The 19,965-nt window shown below is 37.4% G+C and overlaps 1 protein-coding gene across 2 annotated transcripts in view; it reads right to left on the bottom strand.

The window, feature by feature from the left end:
• The window catches only part of cacna2d2a (calcium channel, voltage-dependent, alpha 2/delta subunit 2a), a 209,966-nt gene extending 195,506 nt beyond the window's left edge, over window positions 1–14,460 (bottom strand). Inside the window, exon 1 of one of the 2 annotated variants that reach the window (XM_027147165.2) lies at window positions 14,111–14,460. In XM_027147165.2, coding sequence (XP_027002966.2) covers window positions 14,111–14,226 — 116 coding nt within the window. In that variant the 5' untranslated portion in view covers window positions 14,227–14,460. The remainder of the gene's footprint in view (window positions 1–14,110) is intronic. The other variant, XM_027147166.2, reaches the window with a different exon arrangement.
• Window positions 14,461–19,965: the final 5,505 nt, after the last annotated feature.

Here is a 19,965-nt window from a genome sequence, read left to right as displayed (position 1 = left end):
CTTATGTTTCTTCCAATTTTTTAGGACCTTTTTTATTGGTTGTTTTTCATTTTCTTTCGCACTGTAAAACACTTTGGGCTGAATTTGAAATGTTTAGTTGGAAAGTTTTTTAATATTTTATGTAACTTTCTTGTATAGTGATTAGATAACAGACACTGCTACAATGCAACTTTACAAAAATATATAAATTTAGGATATAATTAGTTAGAAAATATGACCAATTTAGGATTAATATATTTTTGGACACATTTTTAAAATTGTACACCCTGAGTTTATAATGAGGAAAAAACCTTGAAAGAAACCAGACATGAGGGGAAATAATCCTCATCTGGGAAGAAGAGTGTGATTATAAATCATATTCTGTCTATAACTGTGAATTGTAAGGTAAAATCCAGGAGATTCATACTAGGATTAATCTATTTTGTTGAAGTCTGTTAAGTCAAAACTACACATTATTAAGGAAAAGTATTATTACTGTTATTATTTTTTTCCCCAACTGTGTAAATCAGTAGATGATTTGCAGGACACAGGCCAGAATGAAATATATCCAAGTTTACTAAATGATTTTCATGTGGCCTGGGTTCGGATTCTGGTTTTTTTGGATTGAAATAAGTGTTCTGGTTTAATATTTCTCTCGTCAAAGAACTCGTCCTGTCCCTGTATTCATTGTATTTGACAAAGAGATGGTTTTACCCAGAAAAACTGTTTCAACGTCCAGGTCTAGGAGACAGGATGTGGTAAATTGTCATCATTTGCTTGTAGCACCTGCACTTCCCACAAACCTTAGTTAGCTGTGACAGCTTTCGGTGTAACTGATGACTTGGCAGCTTATCTGCACATTGCGGGATCTGATCTCAGCAGTGATTATTGTGGGAATTACAGCATGGAGAGACTGGATGGCTCATATTACTGCCGTGTGCTGATGGAAGCCTGTATACAAAACCCTCTGGTATGGAATCAACCCTTTTTCTTGGAAGAGGTCAGTCACTTTTTCCCCTAGTTAATCTCAACCACGGACACGATTCACTTTAAACAGGAATGAAATTAGAATTCATTTTAATGTTCTTCTTTCAATTATTTCTAAATATATCTCTGATAGCAAGTGATTTGATGCTACGTTGTCTTTTTAGGTTGAAATCTTTTTCTCTTTACCGAAAACCAAAAACAGATTATTTTTACCATTTGGTTTGGGTTCAGCTTCCCTAAAAAAACCAGGCTAACTTATGTTAATGTTAATACAATTAGCCAATTAGCCTACTGTTAGCCAAGAAAAACATATTTTCTATTTACCTTGACTTAATTAAAGGTAGGGTCTCCGATGTTTGAAAGCCAATGTCGACATTTGAAATCACCAAAACAAACACGCCCCTAACCCAAATGGGCCCCACCCCTGTATTGATAGCTCCACCCACACATACATACGAAATCCAGGCAACTAATGGAAAGAAATGTGTCTTTATCATAGCTGAAGGGAAGAACAATACGATTGCAGATAAACAAACAAGCAAAAATCATGCAAAGGACGACATATACTGTATTAGTTTCAAGTTTCCTGAGTCAATAACTCCTGAGCTAAACGCTGTTACTAGCAAAACGCAGTTGTAGCTGCCTCTCTACATTACTACGATAGAAAAGAGGTGTTATTTGTGTAGTAACAGTGTTTAGCTCAGGAGTTATTGACTCGGGAAACTCCAATCTGTGAATATGCACCAACTTCCCGCTCCTTCAGTTCTCTCCAGCGCTGGAAAGCTGATCTTATATTAACACATCCTACTTCTTGCGATAACGTAAGCATTTCTTTGCTTTCTTTCTTTGTTTTTATCCTCCATGTCAATCTTAAAACCGCTTTCTGCTAATGTCACACATGCGCACTGAACACTCTCTCCGCCCATCTTGACAAGACCCGCCCCTTTCTGCTCATTGGCTACACGTTTGTTTTGATATTTGTTTAGTATTCGGCCCGACTCAGTTTTCTGAAGCATTTCTCAAAAATCGGAGACCCTGCCTTTAAAGCTAATTAAAGTTAATAATAAAGAGTTTAAAAATGTTTAATGTTAAACTGCAGAGGCTTGTTATTTAAAATGCTTTATGATTTTTGGCAGTACTAGTAATATAATATATTTGGAGTAAATGTCACTGGAATGTCTCGGCAGTGCAGAGTGTTGTGTAGAATTGATAAAACTGCACGAAACTTTAAAACCTGTCTTATACAATACCTTTAAGTTTTACAACAGATTAAAACAATAATATTGGAGAGTTTTAAGTGTATAAAATTAGTTTAATTGGCAGTTTGGCAGATCTGGTAATATAATAGATTATATTTTAGTAAACATACCAAGATTTCAAGGCAATGTCATATTGTGTAGAGTTGATACTTATTGCACAAAACACAAAAAATTGGACTGATAAGAATAATCTTAGTTTTACATGATGTTATTTAACTCCAGAAATTCTTAAATGGCCTGACTTTTCATTGTGTAATATTTTAAGCTGATATACACTAGTGTGCAGTGTGTTGCCAATTTAAGTGATAGTGGCACATTTCCTATTTGCAGGCTATATCTACAGAAATGCATTCACTGTCAATGGGGTATTTTCACACGTTGAAGGTATCAGACGTCGGCAGACAACAACCTAATGTTGCAGTGTGACAGGAACCTTTTAACAGCTTTATCTAAAAGTCCTTAATGGTCTGAGATTTACAACCAGGGCCTGCAGTGTGAAAATTAGGCTTATCTACACTATGCAGCCTTAGAACACACTTATAGAATGTGTGTGTTTGTGTGTGTGTGTGTGTGTGTGTGTGTGTGTGTGTGTGTGTGTGTGTGTGTGTGTCCAAAGACAATTTTATTAACATAATAGCATCCTGTTTTATAGGTTTTTAGCACCAGGTTTGGTGAAGACCAAATATCCACAGCATAACAGAAACATGTGACTGTGTTGACCTTGTGGGGACATTTGGCAGGTCCCCGTAAATGAAAAGTGTTTTTCACAAAAATAAATAAATAAATTACTAAAACAGCCAAACAGTTTACTTTAAGGTCAAAGTATAAGATCATTTAGCTACAGTAATACACACCAAATGAAGCAACTCATAAACATGGTAAAAACCAACTGCGTGTGTGTTTCTGCTACATTTACTCTCACTCTCTTCTCCGATCAAGCATCTAAAGCTCCTATTTTAGATTTCCCTGTTCCCCAATCGTTCTCTCTCTCTCTCTCTCTCTCTCTCTCTCTCTCTCCCTCTCCTCTCTCTCCCTATCCCTCCCTCTCTCTCGACTGCTTGCAATAAAAAAAAGTCCACTGCTGACACAAGTGCTACCCTAAGCAGCACTAAACGGAGCCAACACAGGAATTACGACATCAAGTGTACTCACTTCAGCACAGTATATCTCTTCCTACACACACACACACACACACACACACACACACACACACACACACACACACACAAACACTCCCAAAAGCACTTAACACAATAAGATGTCTACCAAAATTCTGCTGATGCATACAGGAGGACTGACAGACAGAGCGAGACAAGGGAGAAGGTGAACATCAGTCTTGTGAATTCACACATCCTGACAAACACACACTTCATAATGCATCTACAGTAAAAAAAAAAGTATAATATAATAATGGATTCACTATTAAGTCATCAACACAAACTAAATTATGGAGCCCTAAAAACTGAATGGTACTCTTTAAAATTGCTAGTCACTGTACTATAAAGTCTTCAGTAGGAGCTCCTACTACTGGTTGCCATAGTAACAATATTTAGGAGTGGGTGGCGAAACAAGGTATATAAAATTCAGCAGTGTATATACTGTAAGCATCATATCAAACGAGATGAAGAAGAAACATCAATGAAAACAGTGCTCTATACCGTTTTCACTCCTTGTTCGTAGTCGCTGTGCCAATTCGCTCCATATTTGAATAAAGTTAACTAACTTTGTTGCGTCGCCGGACACGCCCACTTTTAGTCAAAAAAAAGTTGCTGTCTCACATGTCGCTGGAAGTTTTCAGTTGAAAATGAAGGATCTCTGCGAGTCGCTGGATGTATGAACATAATGACTAACATCATCTCGTCAAGGATGTAACTGAATATGAATGTATTATTCAGATAGAACAGGGCATACGTTTGAAAATTAAACTGTTTTACTCTGACATAAACAAGCGTAGATATAAAAAATAAAAGAGAAATTCCAGCACTGCACGGTGCATTTACAGCAGAATTCCTGGTCAGGGTTACGCTGGTTTAAATGAAGCTAATAGTTTAATAGTACAGTTGTACAACGGAGTGAGCAGGAGCTAAATCTCGTTGAGATTAAACTTGAGTGATGTTGCTGAATGCTCGAAGCACGCAGACAATCTTGATATCTAACTAGGTTTTATAATTAATACAACTTTGAGTTTGAATATGGTTGGAGATGCAGATAGTGATACTGTGTGTGTGTGTGTGTGTGTGTGTGTGTGTGTGTGTGTGTGTGTGTGTGTGTGTGTGTCCAAATCTCTTACACCCTTAGAATCACTTGACTTGATGAGGCAGAGGTGGGGGTGGGGAAAAACTGTTTGCAGGATGTTAATGCTATACAGACTGTGCGGCCAAAAACGCGTACTTTGACGGTACCTACTGTATTCCACTCAGATCTTTCTGTTTCCGTACTTATGACTTCCTGAACTTCCCAAGAGGACTTGAATGCAGTTAAATCATGCTGCTCTAACAGATGTGTATATCCAGTCAAAAGGTATTACCTGATCTGCCAAATGTCTGTACACCATATCTATACATGTCTAAGAAGACCTACTTATTCAGGAAACACTTCAACTAGCACTTCTTTCCTTATCTTTTGCGTTTAAAAAAAATAAAAAAATACAACCTTTGACATTTTTTCATTGTAACTTTGAACAAATGTTTTAAACTCATGGTATCTTAAGTATGTAACCTAGTGAACCAGCATTAATGTATTCAATGTTAGAGATTTAAGCACTTATGTACGTCGCTCTGGATAAGGGCGTCTGTCGAATGCTGTAAATGTAAATGTAAATGTAAATGTAAGAAGCTCAACACTGTGAGCATTGCTCAGCTGGACTTAATGACAGAACTGCTTTGGAGAGCCTTTACAGACAACCATGTGTACCAAGCGTAAATGTGGTGCCCTAAAGCAATGGAAAAAAATGTAATACAGTTAGTTGGTTCATCTTTCACTCTTCTCCTTACAATTGCATACATGTGCATTTAGAGAAAGTAAAAGACAAACCAATCACCAGGTTTTAACAGCTCTATAGGTAGTCCTGAAGCACTTAGCACAAAGCAGATTAGTGTGCTTTCATTTCTCCAAGGACTGCAGGCTATTGCTTCCGGAAAAAAAATAGCCCACGACAGCCCACAACGTAGCTTAAGACATTGTTAGGTGTTTCTCTTATTATCTTATGTAACCCAGATTCATACGCGCTCATTCTCCTAAAAACCTCACAGCGAAAGTGCATCGAAACAGGACACATGAACTACAATTAAAGCAATTACGACGGCGCTAATAACATACAAACACAATTAGACCTCTCCAGCACTGTCTACACACCAGTTCATACTAGCACTCTGCATCAGATCAGAACGCCCACGCATAATTTCATACCGTTTATCGCATTTGGCTAAGCCAAACTGTGATGACTATAGCGGCCTTCTCTAATTTCTCTTTTTTCCATCTCCTGCATCGGCACAGGGAGCGGCCTTGGTGTCATCAAACGCAGCGGCACAAAATAAATGTCAGTTTAAAATGTCAGCCTAATTTGTATGACAAGGATGGGGTGATGAGCAAAAGAAAGAATCACAGAGGTGAAACTGGAGACAAAGTCTGCTAAGACGTGGGATTTTTAACATGAACCCCACCTTACAGCTGCCAAATGTCATTTTTATATCACAATAACTGCCAAATCCTTTATCACGATTTGTATTAACAACCTTTATCATTCATTCATCTTCAGTAACCACATTATCCCGGTTTAGGGGTGCAGAGCCTGAGGCAGATATACACAAACACTCACACACACACACACACACACACACACACCCACACACACACACACACACTCACACGCACACACACACTTATCCACACAGGGCAATTTACCGCCATGTTTTTGGGAGGTGAAAACTACTCCAGAAAAGGAGAAACAGGGTCACCCAGAAAACCTTTATGTGTCTGCATAATTTATGGAAACCAACTTTTAAAACTTTTAATTAAAATTAAAATAAAACAAATAATCCAAAAATCCACTGTATGATTTCAATGACGTTCAAAAAGTGCTTAAAGAGCCTGAAATGATTTAAAGACCCTTTTCACCAGTACACTGTACATTCCACCAACAGAATGGAAATCGACATAGATATTTTCAATCAGGATAAACATTTTTTTTATTGCTAGTCTTATATAAAATTAGGACACTGTGTGAGGTGTTTTTACCTCTGTTCACATAACCTCATACAGAATTTTAGTGGTTGCAGATAATTGCACCTTCAATTTCAATCTTTTAGCTGCTTATGAAAGCTTTGGGGTTTGATATCACCATTTACTTCTCTAGAAATATTTTGCTCCTGAATTCCTGAGTTTATATAATTTCATATGAGTTATTTACCTCCACTGTGGCATGTGACATGACAAAGACATGACAAAACTCAACACTGAACATTTAAACCCCAAAAACACAAACAAGCACAAATTCCATTTTTTGGCCTCTAGATAAAAAGAGCTAAGGACTTAAAAATGACTTAGTGAATACATGATATGCTCAAGTATCCAGGGTAATCATAGTGTGTTGTATATTGTGATATATCACATAACAAATTATCAACACTTTTCCATTCCCGGCTAACCAATCAGCAGGCAGACTTTACTGAAAACTACTGTGACCTTTTTGTGAAGAAAAAGGATAAGGCCAAGAGCGAGCTCATGTTTCCACTTCCAAACATAACTCCCTGTCTATTGTTTCATAATATTAAAAGCCTAGATGATTGACTGATAAACTTAACGTATCTTTAAGATAAGATCAAGTGATGGACCAACAATGGGCTCATATCTCTATTGTGGTCTGGGTAGTGCTTCTGCTCCTGGAAAGCAAACAGAGAAAGAATAAAGAAGAGCTTCTTCCTGTAGGCCAATCAGACACTTGCTATACTACATGCTGTTGCCTGAATGTTTAAGGTTCACTATAGTAGCACAGTACTAATGGTCGCTCAACACAGGCCTGTAACTTTAAAAGTGATTTAGCGATAGCATAAAGCGTGCTCAGACACACACTTTCTGATGACGTCTTTGTTTTTCTTCCCTACTTTGCCAGTTGAACACCTTGAAGTGGGAACAACGTTATTTACATCTAGCAAGGCACCACAAAAACAACACAAGATTTACTGAGGCAGCAATGCTGAAGAAGCAACGGCTAAGAAAAGGTCAACTACGAGTGAAGGGAGAGAACCCTTGAGAGAAGGAGCAGTGTGCTACACACTCCACTGATGCTAACTGCTAGTGACAACGCCTCTGACCGCAAGCAATACACAGTGCACGTGAATGTGTGTGTGCTGGTGTGTCCTGTTGTATGTCTGCTCTTTTTGTTTAATACTAAGCAAAACTGTTTCAGCATATTCTCTGAAGCTAGATGTGTACTAATCCTGCCCACGAGGCCGAGCGCTGTGTGCTGTGAAGTGTGTGTTATTTAACATCGACAGATTCTCAACGTGCTAAATTGGGGGTTTACTCTGTATGTGGCCGTGCGCATACTGTATGGATGTATGGAAATGTAATGTCTGCGTCACTCAGTTAGATTTTTTTATACTTACTTCCATTGTTCACTCATTCAGCTGGAGCAGACAGGAATGTCGTATAAAAAGAAAGAGGTTTGCTTCTTCTATGCAATAGTTGGTAAATGTAAGCAAAAAAAAAGGTATGTATGCTAATTACACTTCTATAATACAGTAACGCACAGACTGGATATTTATATTCTCAGGGTTGCCATTTCCCAAACTGCGTACTACTCAAAAAACAAAATCTTGGTACGGCATTCACTAAATTCCACGTAAAGTGGCCGTTTTTCCAAGACCTCCAGAAACACGCCCACTTTACGTGGAATTTAGTAAATGTCGATGTTCGCTTTCAAAAAAAAGAATATACCAATGATGGATAATGAAGGACAAAACAGTCATACAGGTAGATTTTATATTGTATATGTATTATGCTTTATTATCTTACGGTTAAGAAAAAAAAAACCAACAACCAAAAACTACGGTTATGGTTAGATAGGCCACGCCTGCCCGATGACGCAATATCTGTTACGCTGTTCTGAAATCCCTGGAAATAAGTGTATCCCTTCTTGGTACAAATTTGGTGTCCTTACTACAGTGCTAAAAAGCAGTGCTTTTATTAATGATGAGTGATAGGATGAAAATGGCTTTTGTTCCTAAAGACTAAGATGATAATATATTTAGGAGGCCATTTTGTTTACTTGTAAAGAACATGGTAGTCTTGAGTTTTCAAGACTTTTGGAGAAAAGTTCTGTAGTCAGATGAAACACAATGGTGGTAGCATTGTGGATTTGGTGCTTTACAGAAAGCAAATGAAAGTTGATGAAGGAAGATTATCTCCAGATTCTTAAGGAAAAGTGAGAAAGTTAGATAAAGTCCATGTCAGAAAGCCAAAAATGTATAAGAACTACATCAATTCTGTCAAGAAGTGTGGTGAAAGATTCAATCATATGCTTATGGTTACCAAAAGTGCCTGATTGGGGTGAAATTGGCCAAGATATATTTTACCATTAATTAGCACAGCTGTATATTTTGGACCCAGCAAATTAGCCACAATGTCATTTTTTCTTATTAACCTTCTTACCCATGTATACAATACCGTGGGTGCCAGTACTTTTGGTGCTGGCGGTATATATCCCAGTTCACTATAAATAGATAGATCATGTTTAAGTGCTTGTATATAACAATGCTGTATCAAAAAGGCTCTTTATAAGCACACTAACCGCCTGTGTATAACAGTAAGTCTAGCAGGAGATATGCTCTAAAGCCTATGATGTTTGGTTTCATCATCTCTATTTCAGCATAAAGAGAGACTGGCAGCTTGGAGGCAAGGGGAATTTCAGAGCACCTGGTGTCTGGATAAAACACACAGCTCATGAGTTGAAAGAAGAGCTTTACTGTATCAAGATACAGGCTTAGACTAGATTGTCTATGCTCACACAAAAAATGTTTTACATGTAATACTAAAGCAAGAGGCTACACGACGGTCAGAATGCAGCTGGTCAAAAACAAACAAACAAACAAACAAACAAAAAGTGATGCTACAGCATTCCTTTCAACTTCTTTCAAGGATAGAATTTGGGCACAAATCAGATGATTACTGGGCATAACTAATGGTTATGCTTAACAGTTACACAGCTACAGCTGCAATGTTATAGTTACAATGATCGCTGTGCTCTCTGAACAAAGCAGAGAAGTGTGAACATGGCTCTAGAGAAAGTCTAAGAAAAGAGTCTATGAGTCAAGCTGTTAACCTGCTTCCAGGGTTACCTCATATGATTAGGACATTACCTTTAAAGGGCAACTGAATTGTATACAGTACTACTGTAGAAATAACTGTAAAGTGATTTCAATTCCATACCACAGAAAGTGATGCTTTTTCCATGGCAATGATAGTATTGAGGCTGCGAATATGCGCGAATCATAGGATTGAATAAAAAAAATTTAAATAATGAAAAAATAAAATAAATAAATAAATAAATAATAAAGTACACAAAATACTAGGAGATTAAATCTAATTTTATTTCCCTTGCATACTTTACTCTGTTTGCCCTTTCTTCTATTTTTTGCTCGTAATTTAAATCAAAAGTCACAAGAAGAGATTTATGCAGATTAGGAGCATAATAAAAGTCTCCATTAATCTTCTGGTTCTCGACAGACAGCCCTTCTATAGCCAATCAATATGATGGAAGTAGATGACGTCACTAAAGCGTGACTCTGGGTTTTAGTGCTTGAACCTGTCTTGAACAAGTAGATGATTATGCATGGTTATTTGTAATCGATATGAATTTATCTTGGAAAATTTCAATTTGAAATTTGATTAATACACTTCTTGTATGTATGTCTATTGTAATATCCTGTTAAACTTCCCTTTAGTACGCTAAAGAGTATGATCTTGATCATAGTGCATCATTATACCATCATTAGCATAGTGTTATTGTTGCTTTTCTCTCTGTATTTTGCCAAATTCTTAATCAGAATCATGCATCCACAAGCACAGGTCAGTCAGATACCAGGCCAGGGGCCGCAGGATCAGAGACGGACGCATTCAAGCAGTGATCAGGGCATGGCTGTGTATGCTGGTGGTATCTTTATAAAAAGTTAGATTTGCAGTTTTTTAAGAGTATATGAAAGTCGGCTGTATTACTCTGACGTTTTCCAGAGGCAGACTGGCTGTGGAAAAAGAAGAATAAACACTGCTTCCAAAACACCAGGAAAGACAACAAAAGCTTTCAACAAAGTCTTGGTCAGAATCTTAATACTCAGGGCAGCCATTACAGAAGTGTTATTGATGATACACAATGTACTTGTTTGATTTGTGAAATACAGTTTTTTGTGTAATGTTTTAAAAGTATGTGACACTTCACCTTTGCTTCTGCCCATTGGGGTAGTTTTTTTGCTACATTTTTTTAGAAAAGAAAGAAAGAAAATAAAGCTTTATGGAAGCAGTGGCTATTGCTGTTTTATATTAAGACCAGAAAGAGTGCACACTGTATAATCATGTTATAACAATGGCTTCTTGTCCGAATCAATAGAAACAATAGAAAAACTCAAAATAAACCTTTAAATTGTAATTTATTTCTAGACTCTTATCTCTGTTCTCTGTGTGCTAGATATAGCTCAGCATCGTTATGGAGTTGCATGTCACCATGAAAGCTGCAGAAGGATTTAGGGTTATTAGATGTAAGCATTGTAGAATGATGCTATAAATTGAATGAAAACACATTTATTCCATTATTTGCTGCATGTAGTTTAAAACTTTGGATTAATGGCTGTCGTATTCTGTGCCTACGGCCACAGCATACACTCAATCTCTGGAAGCACAACTTCAGTACTCTGCTGCTCTGGGAAGCAATGTCACTAACTTCATCCTACACTTTGAAGCTCCTACATGCATAAAAACAACTGGAACATTTAAGAAGCATTTTAGACAAATTACAACTGATTTCTTGCACAAGCAAGTCAACTAAAGGTGACATATATATTTAAATAGTTTACATACAGCTGACCATAATCATCCATATTCTCACTTACTCAAGACAGGTTCAGACGCTACACGGTAGAGTCGCGCATCAGTGGCGTCATCTACTTCCATCTTATTGATTGGCTAGAGAAGGTATGTTTGTTAAGAACCTACGGTTGGGGTTAGAACCAATACAGGGTTTTATCCCACCCTTAATTTGCATAAAACTTTACTTTTCTTGCTTGGAAAAAAGAGCAAAGTAAACGGAAACGTGAATGAAAATAAAATTAAATTACGAGCAAAAAATAGTAGAAAGTACAAGCACCCGAGTAAATGAAAATACATATGATATATATAAATATATAAATATATTAAATATATTTTTTATATTAAATTAACGCCATATCTTTGATTCATATGTTGTTCTTTAAATCCAGGTTGACCTTCGGGACCATGGAGAGCTCAATGTTCGAAGTCTGAACGGCCGACCCTGAAAAAGCTCTACAAACCTAGTACTCCACCAACAGATTTGAGATGAAATCAAGGTGCATCACAATTAGTATTATCAATAACCAAACATCAAAAAAGATCTGTCTGCTTGTAATATAGTCACATGAATGTAACTGCATGTTAGCAGGCTGTATTCATGCTCTACAGTACTAGTCTACAGGACTAAAGTGTTGTACCCGTGGTGTTTATTATAAGTTTGCTTTACACTTTCATAAGACTATCTTAGCAATTAGCAGTGTAAAGATGACCAACTGAGAACTGATATCACAGCACCAGCTACAACCTACACTAAACTAAATTAACTAAAACAAAACAAAGATATATTTTTTTAGCTAACTAACTAGCAATGAATATTAAGCAGACTTTTAGAATGATAATGTGAGGAATTGCTTATATTACAGAAGGAATTTTACTGCAAGGACAGAGATTCTAAGCTATGGTGCTTGTTGCTTGTTACAAAATACAAAAATATAAAATCACCAAAATCTGACATTACCAAACGGAAAATCCTCAAACAAAACTCTTTAAAAACCCTGATAGCTACCTCAAGAGAAATATCCTTGGTTATTCAAAAACAGAACTAGCGAACTAGCTACTCCAACAGAATTATTTAGATGTTATCTTTATTATTTATATGTTACGTATGTTATTTAAATGTTTTTATGTAATGTGACACATTTCTAGAACTAGCCAGCAGGCTACGATACACTCAAGGAATAGCTGGTCATCAGAATATCTGGTATTTCTACACATATTAACATGAAAAAGTGGATAAATTTGAGCTTGATAAATATGCTTCCAACCACGAGGAGAGCAAATTAATGTCAGGGGAACGTATATGTATCTCCAAGTGTGTACATTATAAATGTGATTAACAATGAAGTGGAAAAAGTGTGATCAGGAGAAGGAAAGCTGTTCAGAGATTCAACGACTGTGCTTGCAATACCTGCCAGAAAATAATGCAATACAACCTTAATAGCAATAATGTGCATACTTGGCAATAGAAACTAGCATTGTTTAAGGGGAGAGGGATCCAACTATCAAACAGCTGCGTAATTTGAGCTCTGAGAAGGCCTTGTAGAGCAAAACGACAAACACACACTCCCACCCACTCACAAACACACCTGTTGTTTGTACAATGAGGTCAAATCCTCTCTCTCTTAAAGGAGTGTTCTCTCAGTATAGCACAAAATGCCTAACTATATCATAAAATATTATACTATGTTGTATCATACCTGTTTGTATATATATATATATATATACATATTCACCGAACGTGGAAAACAGTGCTGTTGGTTTATCTCTAATTTGTGAAGATTGTCAATATTCTTGACTAGAGTTTGAACACAGCTTTGCTTTGCTTTGCTCTGAGTAAGAACCCAGAAGCACATTGGCACACAGCCAGAACCTCCACAAGTCAGACCCAGCAGCCTGAATGACTTAAACCCAGTCTCTGACTTTCTATTTCTGAAGTCAGTGGGTGTCAATATGAATGTGTATTACCGTATTTACAATGTACGTCCCAGTTCTTCACTTTTAAATGACATTCATATATATGGTCCTGCATGTAAACAGGCTCATGGTCATGCTTCATTGGAATATTCTCAATAATATTAATTTTAACCATCATATAAACTGGTTAACAAGATACCCAAAGTGCAGGAGTCAAAAAACAATCACGTAATTATTAGTTTATTAGACTATATCTCAGGTCGAAATGTAAACCGCTGTGAATGTATAAACTAGAATTTTACAAAAGAAAAACTAATCTCAGACTCTACAATAAACGCACTGAAAGTACCTCCAGTCCCTGTGTTAGAACAAGCTCAGTACCTGATGTGGCACACATGAAGGGCTTGGACAGCTGAAACTCTGGTGTTAAAAGTGTACAAACAGCGTGTGTGTGTTTGTGTGTGTGTGTGTGTGTGTGTGTGTGTGTGTGTGTGTGTGTGTGTGTGTGTGTGTGTGTTAAAAGTAGCTGATACACAAGGCAGCTTTCGTGCTTTCTCTCCATCGCCACGCTTGCTAACGTGTCAGCAAAAACACGGCGCTCTGATCAATAATTGAAGGCGCGAGTCATTCGGTAACGGCGGCCACCTGTGAGTCGCTCATGAACACCATGTTAATGACTAGAGATGGTGAGCGCGTCGTAGGCTACAAGCACCAAGATGAACCATGGGAGACGGGATTCATTCTACCATAACACACACGCATAGGCGCGCGCGCACAAACACACACCTCCGTGTCGCGTACGGTGCGACATTTAAAAAGCGTCTCGCGCTTAAGCCGGTGACGCGCTAAAGCCACCTGTCCGCCCCCGAGAACCGCGTACTGAGTTCACTTACGTGTAGTGCTGCGGGAAGCGGAGCGTCTCCGTTCCGGGCCAGGACACACAGAAAATCAACACCGTGTGCACAGAGAAGAGCCAGAAGAGACCCGAGGACTGAGTGCAGATCGCCATTTTCAGTGTAACATTCAAGACAGCTGGAAAAAAAAGAAAAAGCGGAGTCGCGTTTGCAGGCGCACTGAGATCCGAGTCGCTTTAAACCTTGCTGTCGGAGTCGGATCGTGTGTACTGGAGCTCCGAGACACAGCAAGAGAGTCGAGCACACTGATGTGTCGAGCCTGCCGCTGAACTGGTGCTAGTGCTCTCTCTCTCTCTCTCTCTCTCTCTCTCTCTCTCTCTCTCTCTCTCTCACACACACACACACACACACACACACACACACACACACACACACACACACACACACACACACACACACACACACACATTCTCTCAGTTTTTCCTATATATCAGACGGGGGCGCGCGTGAGTCGGAGCTTACAGAATCTAACCGAATCACAAAGCTATGAAATGAATTATAAAATTGGGAATTTCGACAATGAAATCTGCAGTCAAGAGAACACATTTGTTTACTATACAGATTTCATATTTAGATTTTTTTAATGTGTAACCGTTTTGAATGTTTCAGTTCACTGATTAAATGATGTATTGATACATTGAATCATCGACTGATTGATTCCGGATTCATTCATTCATTCGTTCGTTTATCGTGGTGTACGCTGCGCATGCGCAATAGTTTGCCCCTGCACATGATGGGGTCTGTGATTTAGTTCAGTCTAAGTTTAACGCGTCCTTACACCAAAAATATCTGTGTTGGCTGTAAGCGTTGTGTATCACTCCCAAAGTAGGATGATGGCAGAACACATATGCCATAAATCTACCATATGATAGGGTATATGTAGGCAAAATGAACAAATGACACAAAGGTGAATTTGGTATATAAAGCTATAGTTAAATGTCCTGTTTCTTAAAGCATTGCCTTAAAAGAAAAGAAAACAATAAAAGAAAGCAGAAAAGGGGAGATATCCAAAAATATCAGAAATATTAGGAAAAAATAATATTAGACCCTTTTTTAAGGACTAGGCCTTTTGTCTGACATTTATGAAAGCACTTACGATGTAATGCATTTGTGAGTCTATTCTATTCGAAATCCAAATCTGAGGTATCTTTTACCTTTTAAATCTTTTAAATAATAGACACACAACCTTGTAGCTTTCCTTACCGCCTGCTCTAGCTCCACCTTGTGAGCTCTGTGTTTGTAACCTCTGTGACCTCTTTGATTCTGACCTTCTAATTTTGGAAATGCCTCAATGAAAGGACTTTCCGTTTACCTTATGTCACAAATCTAAATCCACCATCAAAAAAAAAACTTCAGTTTACTGCTGCTTTAACTTCATGTGTCACAGCTATTCTGGGTAAAGCATTCTGTTGTAGGCAGGTCACTAGGGAACAGATGACACAGTCCATCTTAGGCAGCAAAGCTTCCTGTGTGCCCTTGATTGCCAGTATTGATTTTTGCTTTCTTTCTTTCTTTCTTTCTTTCTTTCTTTCTTTCTTTCTTTCTTTCTTTCTTTCTTTCTTTCTTTCTTTCTTTCTTTCTTTCAAGAAGAAACAATAAATAATAGAAGAAGCTGATTGATACTTCCACAGATGTCTATAAAGAAGTGATATGGATCAAGATTTCAAACAAGTTACGCTAAAAATTGGAGAGTGTGCTAAGGATATTTACTGTAAATATGGTCATGATGGCAGTGAATTAGGAATTGTTTAGGATTCAGCATAGTTGAGCAGTTGAGTTCAACAGCACAGATTCAGAGGATTCAGATCAAAATAAGACAAAAACATCTTTAACTTCATTAACATTTCTTAATGAAAAGGCAACTAGATCAATTTCAAAGGCAATAGTAAGATTAGATATAGACACAACAATCATCCATAACATTAAAAGCCACTGACATTAATAACATTGATTGGGACATATTAGGCAACAAGTGATCAATCAGTTCTGTTAATCTATTAATGTTAGAAAAATGAAAAATGGGCAAACATAAAGATCTTGATGACTGTGAAAAAGGCCAAATTGTGATGGCAAGACAACTGGGTTAGAGCATCTCCAGAATCTTAGTAGCAACAGTAAGCAGTCCAAGGAAGAACACATAGTGAACTATTGATAGTTTCAGGTCTACCCAAGCTCAATCTTGCATGTTAGAGTGAAGACTAGCCTGTCTGGTCTGGCCTCATAGAAGAGCTTCTATAGCACAGATTGCTGGAAAAAGTTCATGCTGGCTAACAGCTGACAAATGTGTTGACTTGGCCTCCAAATTCCTCAGATCTGATCAAGTTTCTGGGGGATGTGCTGGTAATATAATATAATATAATATAATATAATATAATATAATATAATATAATATAATATAATATAATATAATGTTTTCACCTCCCTATATGTTCTATAGTTTATGTCTCATCACACTGGGTGATCTAATACAATCAAATCGTGTATAGCTTTGACTGCACTCACCAGGAGGGAAGGAAGAACATTGTGCAGCTCTCTGCAATAATTTAAACATGAGTTGACATAGGCAGTCAAAGAATATTATGTCAGTGGTCTGATCTTGTTTGTGGTAGATCTAAATGCTGCTGGTAGCCTAGAAATCAAAGTCATTTATGCAACGAAGCTATATATGAATGCATAAATTAAGAATAAATTTTGAATAATCTGTTACCATGTGAATATGAGCATTCCTTAATGCAAGATGTTTCGCATTGATTATTGTAATTGGATACTCAATCAAGAAGCGTGTGAACTGTGTCTCAAACTTCAAGTAATGTGCTGTATTATTGTCCTCTCACTCACTCGCTCACTCAATTGCTCACTTACTCACTCGCTCACTCACCCGCTCACTCCCTCACAGTAAATGATTTATTCTGGGCAGGGTCATGGGGTAAAACCAGTGACCCTGGAGCTGTGAGACAGTAATATTACCCATTGCACCTTAATGGCATCCCCATAAAAAATACTTATTTGTGCACATCAAACAGTACTGTAAGGTTATAAGTATCATTTCATCAAATGATGGTGAGCTTCATCTGAGCGATTGGCTAGAAGAAATCCTTGAAACTGCTGTAAGTTAAAGGATGAGAAAAGTAGATTGCACTGAAAAGTGACTGAAAGCAGCACCTTGCTCAGTCTGCAAATAATAATGTACTGTAATTGCTTAATTAATCACACTTTATGACACAGTGTTTGTGAAATAGCTGGCTTATATTGATGTAGCAGCTCAAACACAAGGAAAATAAAAGACACACATCTGTGAAAATACACAAACTAAATGCATCTGACTCACTCAAATGACTCACTTCCACTTGATCTCACCAACTTTAAAGTACAAAAATACAAAACAACATACTGTTAGATGTTAGTCCACTAAAGATAGCTGTGAAATAAATTTTTACAGTCAGCTGGCTTTATATTGACAGCTAGCAGGATGATTAGAGAAAAAAATATAGCAAAGATTCCCGCCTTCACCTTGTGTGTGTGGAGTTTGCATGTTCTCCCCGTGCCTCGGGGGTTTCCTCCTGGTACTTCTGTTTCCTCCCCCAGTCCAAGACATGCATGGTAGGTTGATTGGCATGTCTGGAAAATTGTCCATAGTGTGTGAGTGTGTGAGTGAATGAGAGTGTGTGTGCCCTGCGATGGGTTGTCACTCCGTCCAGGGTGTATCCTGCCTTGATGCCCGATGACGCCTGAGATAGGCACAGGCTCCCCGTGACCCGAGAAGTTCGGATAAGCGGTTGAAAATGAATGAATGAATATAGCAAAGAGTATTTACTCTACTGAAGACCAATCCCTTTATCCTGTAGTATTTATTTTGAATGTAACAACAACAACAACAAAAATAATAATAAAATAAAAATCTATACTTGTTAATGAGTCTCTCACACTTTTGCAGTCTTTGCAGTGTAATCAAACTATTAATGAGGTTTGTCTCATTTTTGAAACTGTAAATGATAAAAGCTGGAGAAAGTTGTAATTGTTCAAAATGTATTATATCATAGATTTTTTGGGGCAGTTGTGTTGTACTCAATATTCCACTGTTAAGGGATGTTGGCAGGTTTGTGGCCTTTAGATGAAGTAAAATAATTGTATTTTAAAATAATTTTATCAACCATACTGAAAATAACCATACTGAGTTGTGATTTAATCCTAACATAGTCACATGCAAAACATCCCTATGTACTGTATGTAAACCATGTCCTATTAACAGCACTAAAAAAAATTACCCTGTTAATCATTAACTAATTAAATACTTTCTTTAGCTTTATGAGCCATCTGCCAGAGAGCATGATTTCCCCTTTCCACTTTTTAACTCTTTCCACTTAAGCCCTTCCTTATCCTTATACTCTCCTTCACTGTGCACTCTGAAACACTGCACCAAAAACCTCTTCATCTGATTAGCAGCTGTAAATGGCCCAGGAACTGTGAAAAAAGCACATCAGTACAGTTCTGCTGTGGCATTTGTAAGTCTAATTTTCTTTACAGTGCACTCTGTCTGGAGGATACAGAGTCAGTCAAAGGCAAATAATATGCACTAAAACAGATCAAGGCTCAGTAGTAAATAGGTGCTTGTGAGTTTCACTAGGGACTGAAATGTTTATAGATGGAGATGAAAAGAGGATTTTAGTGGAAGTGTGTGCAAGAGGGAAAATTACATCCATGCAATATTGTTTTTTCTGTTTCACCAAATTAAATATACATTTTGATTAAATAATAACTGCTCTTTCATTTGTAATAATACCAGTCTTGACTTCAATGTTCTTATATTTTAATATCAGATCAGTGATGATTATTATTATCCTTTTTTTTAAATGCAGATGTGTATCTGGGCACAATTTAAAATGTATATAAAATAAAACATGAAAAATATTTTATGACAGATCATAATTTGTAGGTGGTTAAAAAAGACATACTGCACTGCTGATTATGTGTCAAATAACATGTTTCATTCAGTATTTGCATGATGTCCATGAAAGGTCAACAGTGTATTCATTACAGTTCTTTATTGAACCGCCCCTTCTTGATGAGAGAGCTCAGACGGAAATGATCTGAGCTGACAAGAAGGTTACAGTAACTCAAACATGCACTCTTTGTATCTACAGTATGGTGAGCAGAAAAGCAACTCCAGTTTCAGTTCATGTTGAAAGATGGATAAACTACTACACTAGAAGAGCACAGAAGGTTCCATTACTGCCAGTCAAGAACCCATAATATGAGGTTACAGAGGAAAAAGTTTGAAGATTAGAAAGTTAAGCAGTTGAAGATTAGGGGCAAAAATTTTGAAAAACAGTTGAACACAGAAAATACAGACATTTCTGCCCACAGAGCTGCATGTGACTTGATTGATAATGTTTGCGTATATCATTCTCTCTAAACTTTGATGTGTGAAAATCCCAAGAGATCGGCAGGTTCTAAAACACTCAAACTGGCATAATCTGCAATCTGTCTCAAACAACAATTCCACAGTGAAAGTCCCTGAGATTACATTGGATTACATTTGACCTGTATATGCAGGACTTTATAAATTTCATTGCTACCATATGATTTTTTTTTACCATATGGGAATTGCATGAATGAGCAGATGTACAAATGTTCATATTAAAGAGGCTGGTGAGTGTGCATGGTAATGTTATCTGTCTCATATTTTGCAGTAGTGAAGTGAAATGTCTGCTGGACAGAATAAAGTTCCAAATCAGACAGCTCTAAGACTGTTTCTCCAGCATATTTAAGTGTACTGTGTATTGTAATGCCTGTCAAAAACATACATTTTTCAGGCCACCTGATGTCCTTCGGGT

This window comes from Tachysurus fulvidraco, chromosome 5 (genome assembly GCF_022655615.1).
Source record: "Tachysurus fulvidraco isolate hzauxx_2018 chromosome 5, HZAU_PFXX_2.0, whole genome shotgun sequence".
Classification (NCBI taxonomy): domain Eukaryota; kingdom Metazoa; phylum Chordata; class Actinopteri; order Siluriformes; family Bagridae; genus Tachysurus; species Tachysurus fulvidraco.
This window is presented reverse-complemented; position numbering and strand designations above follow the sequence as displayed.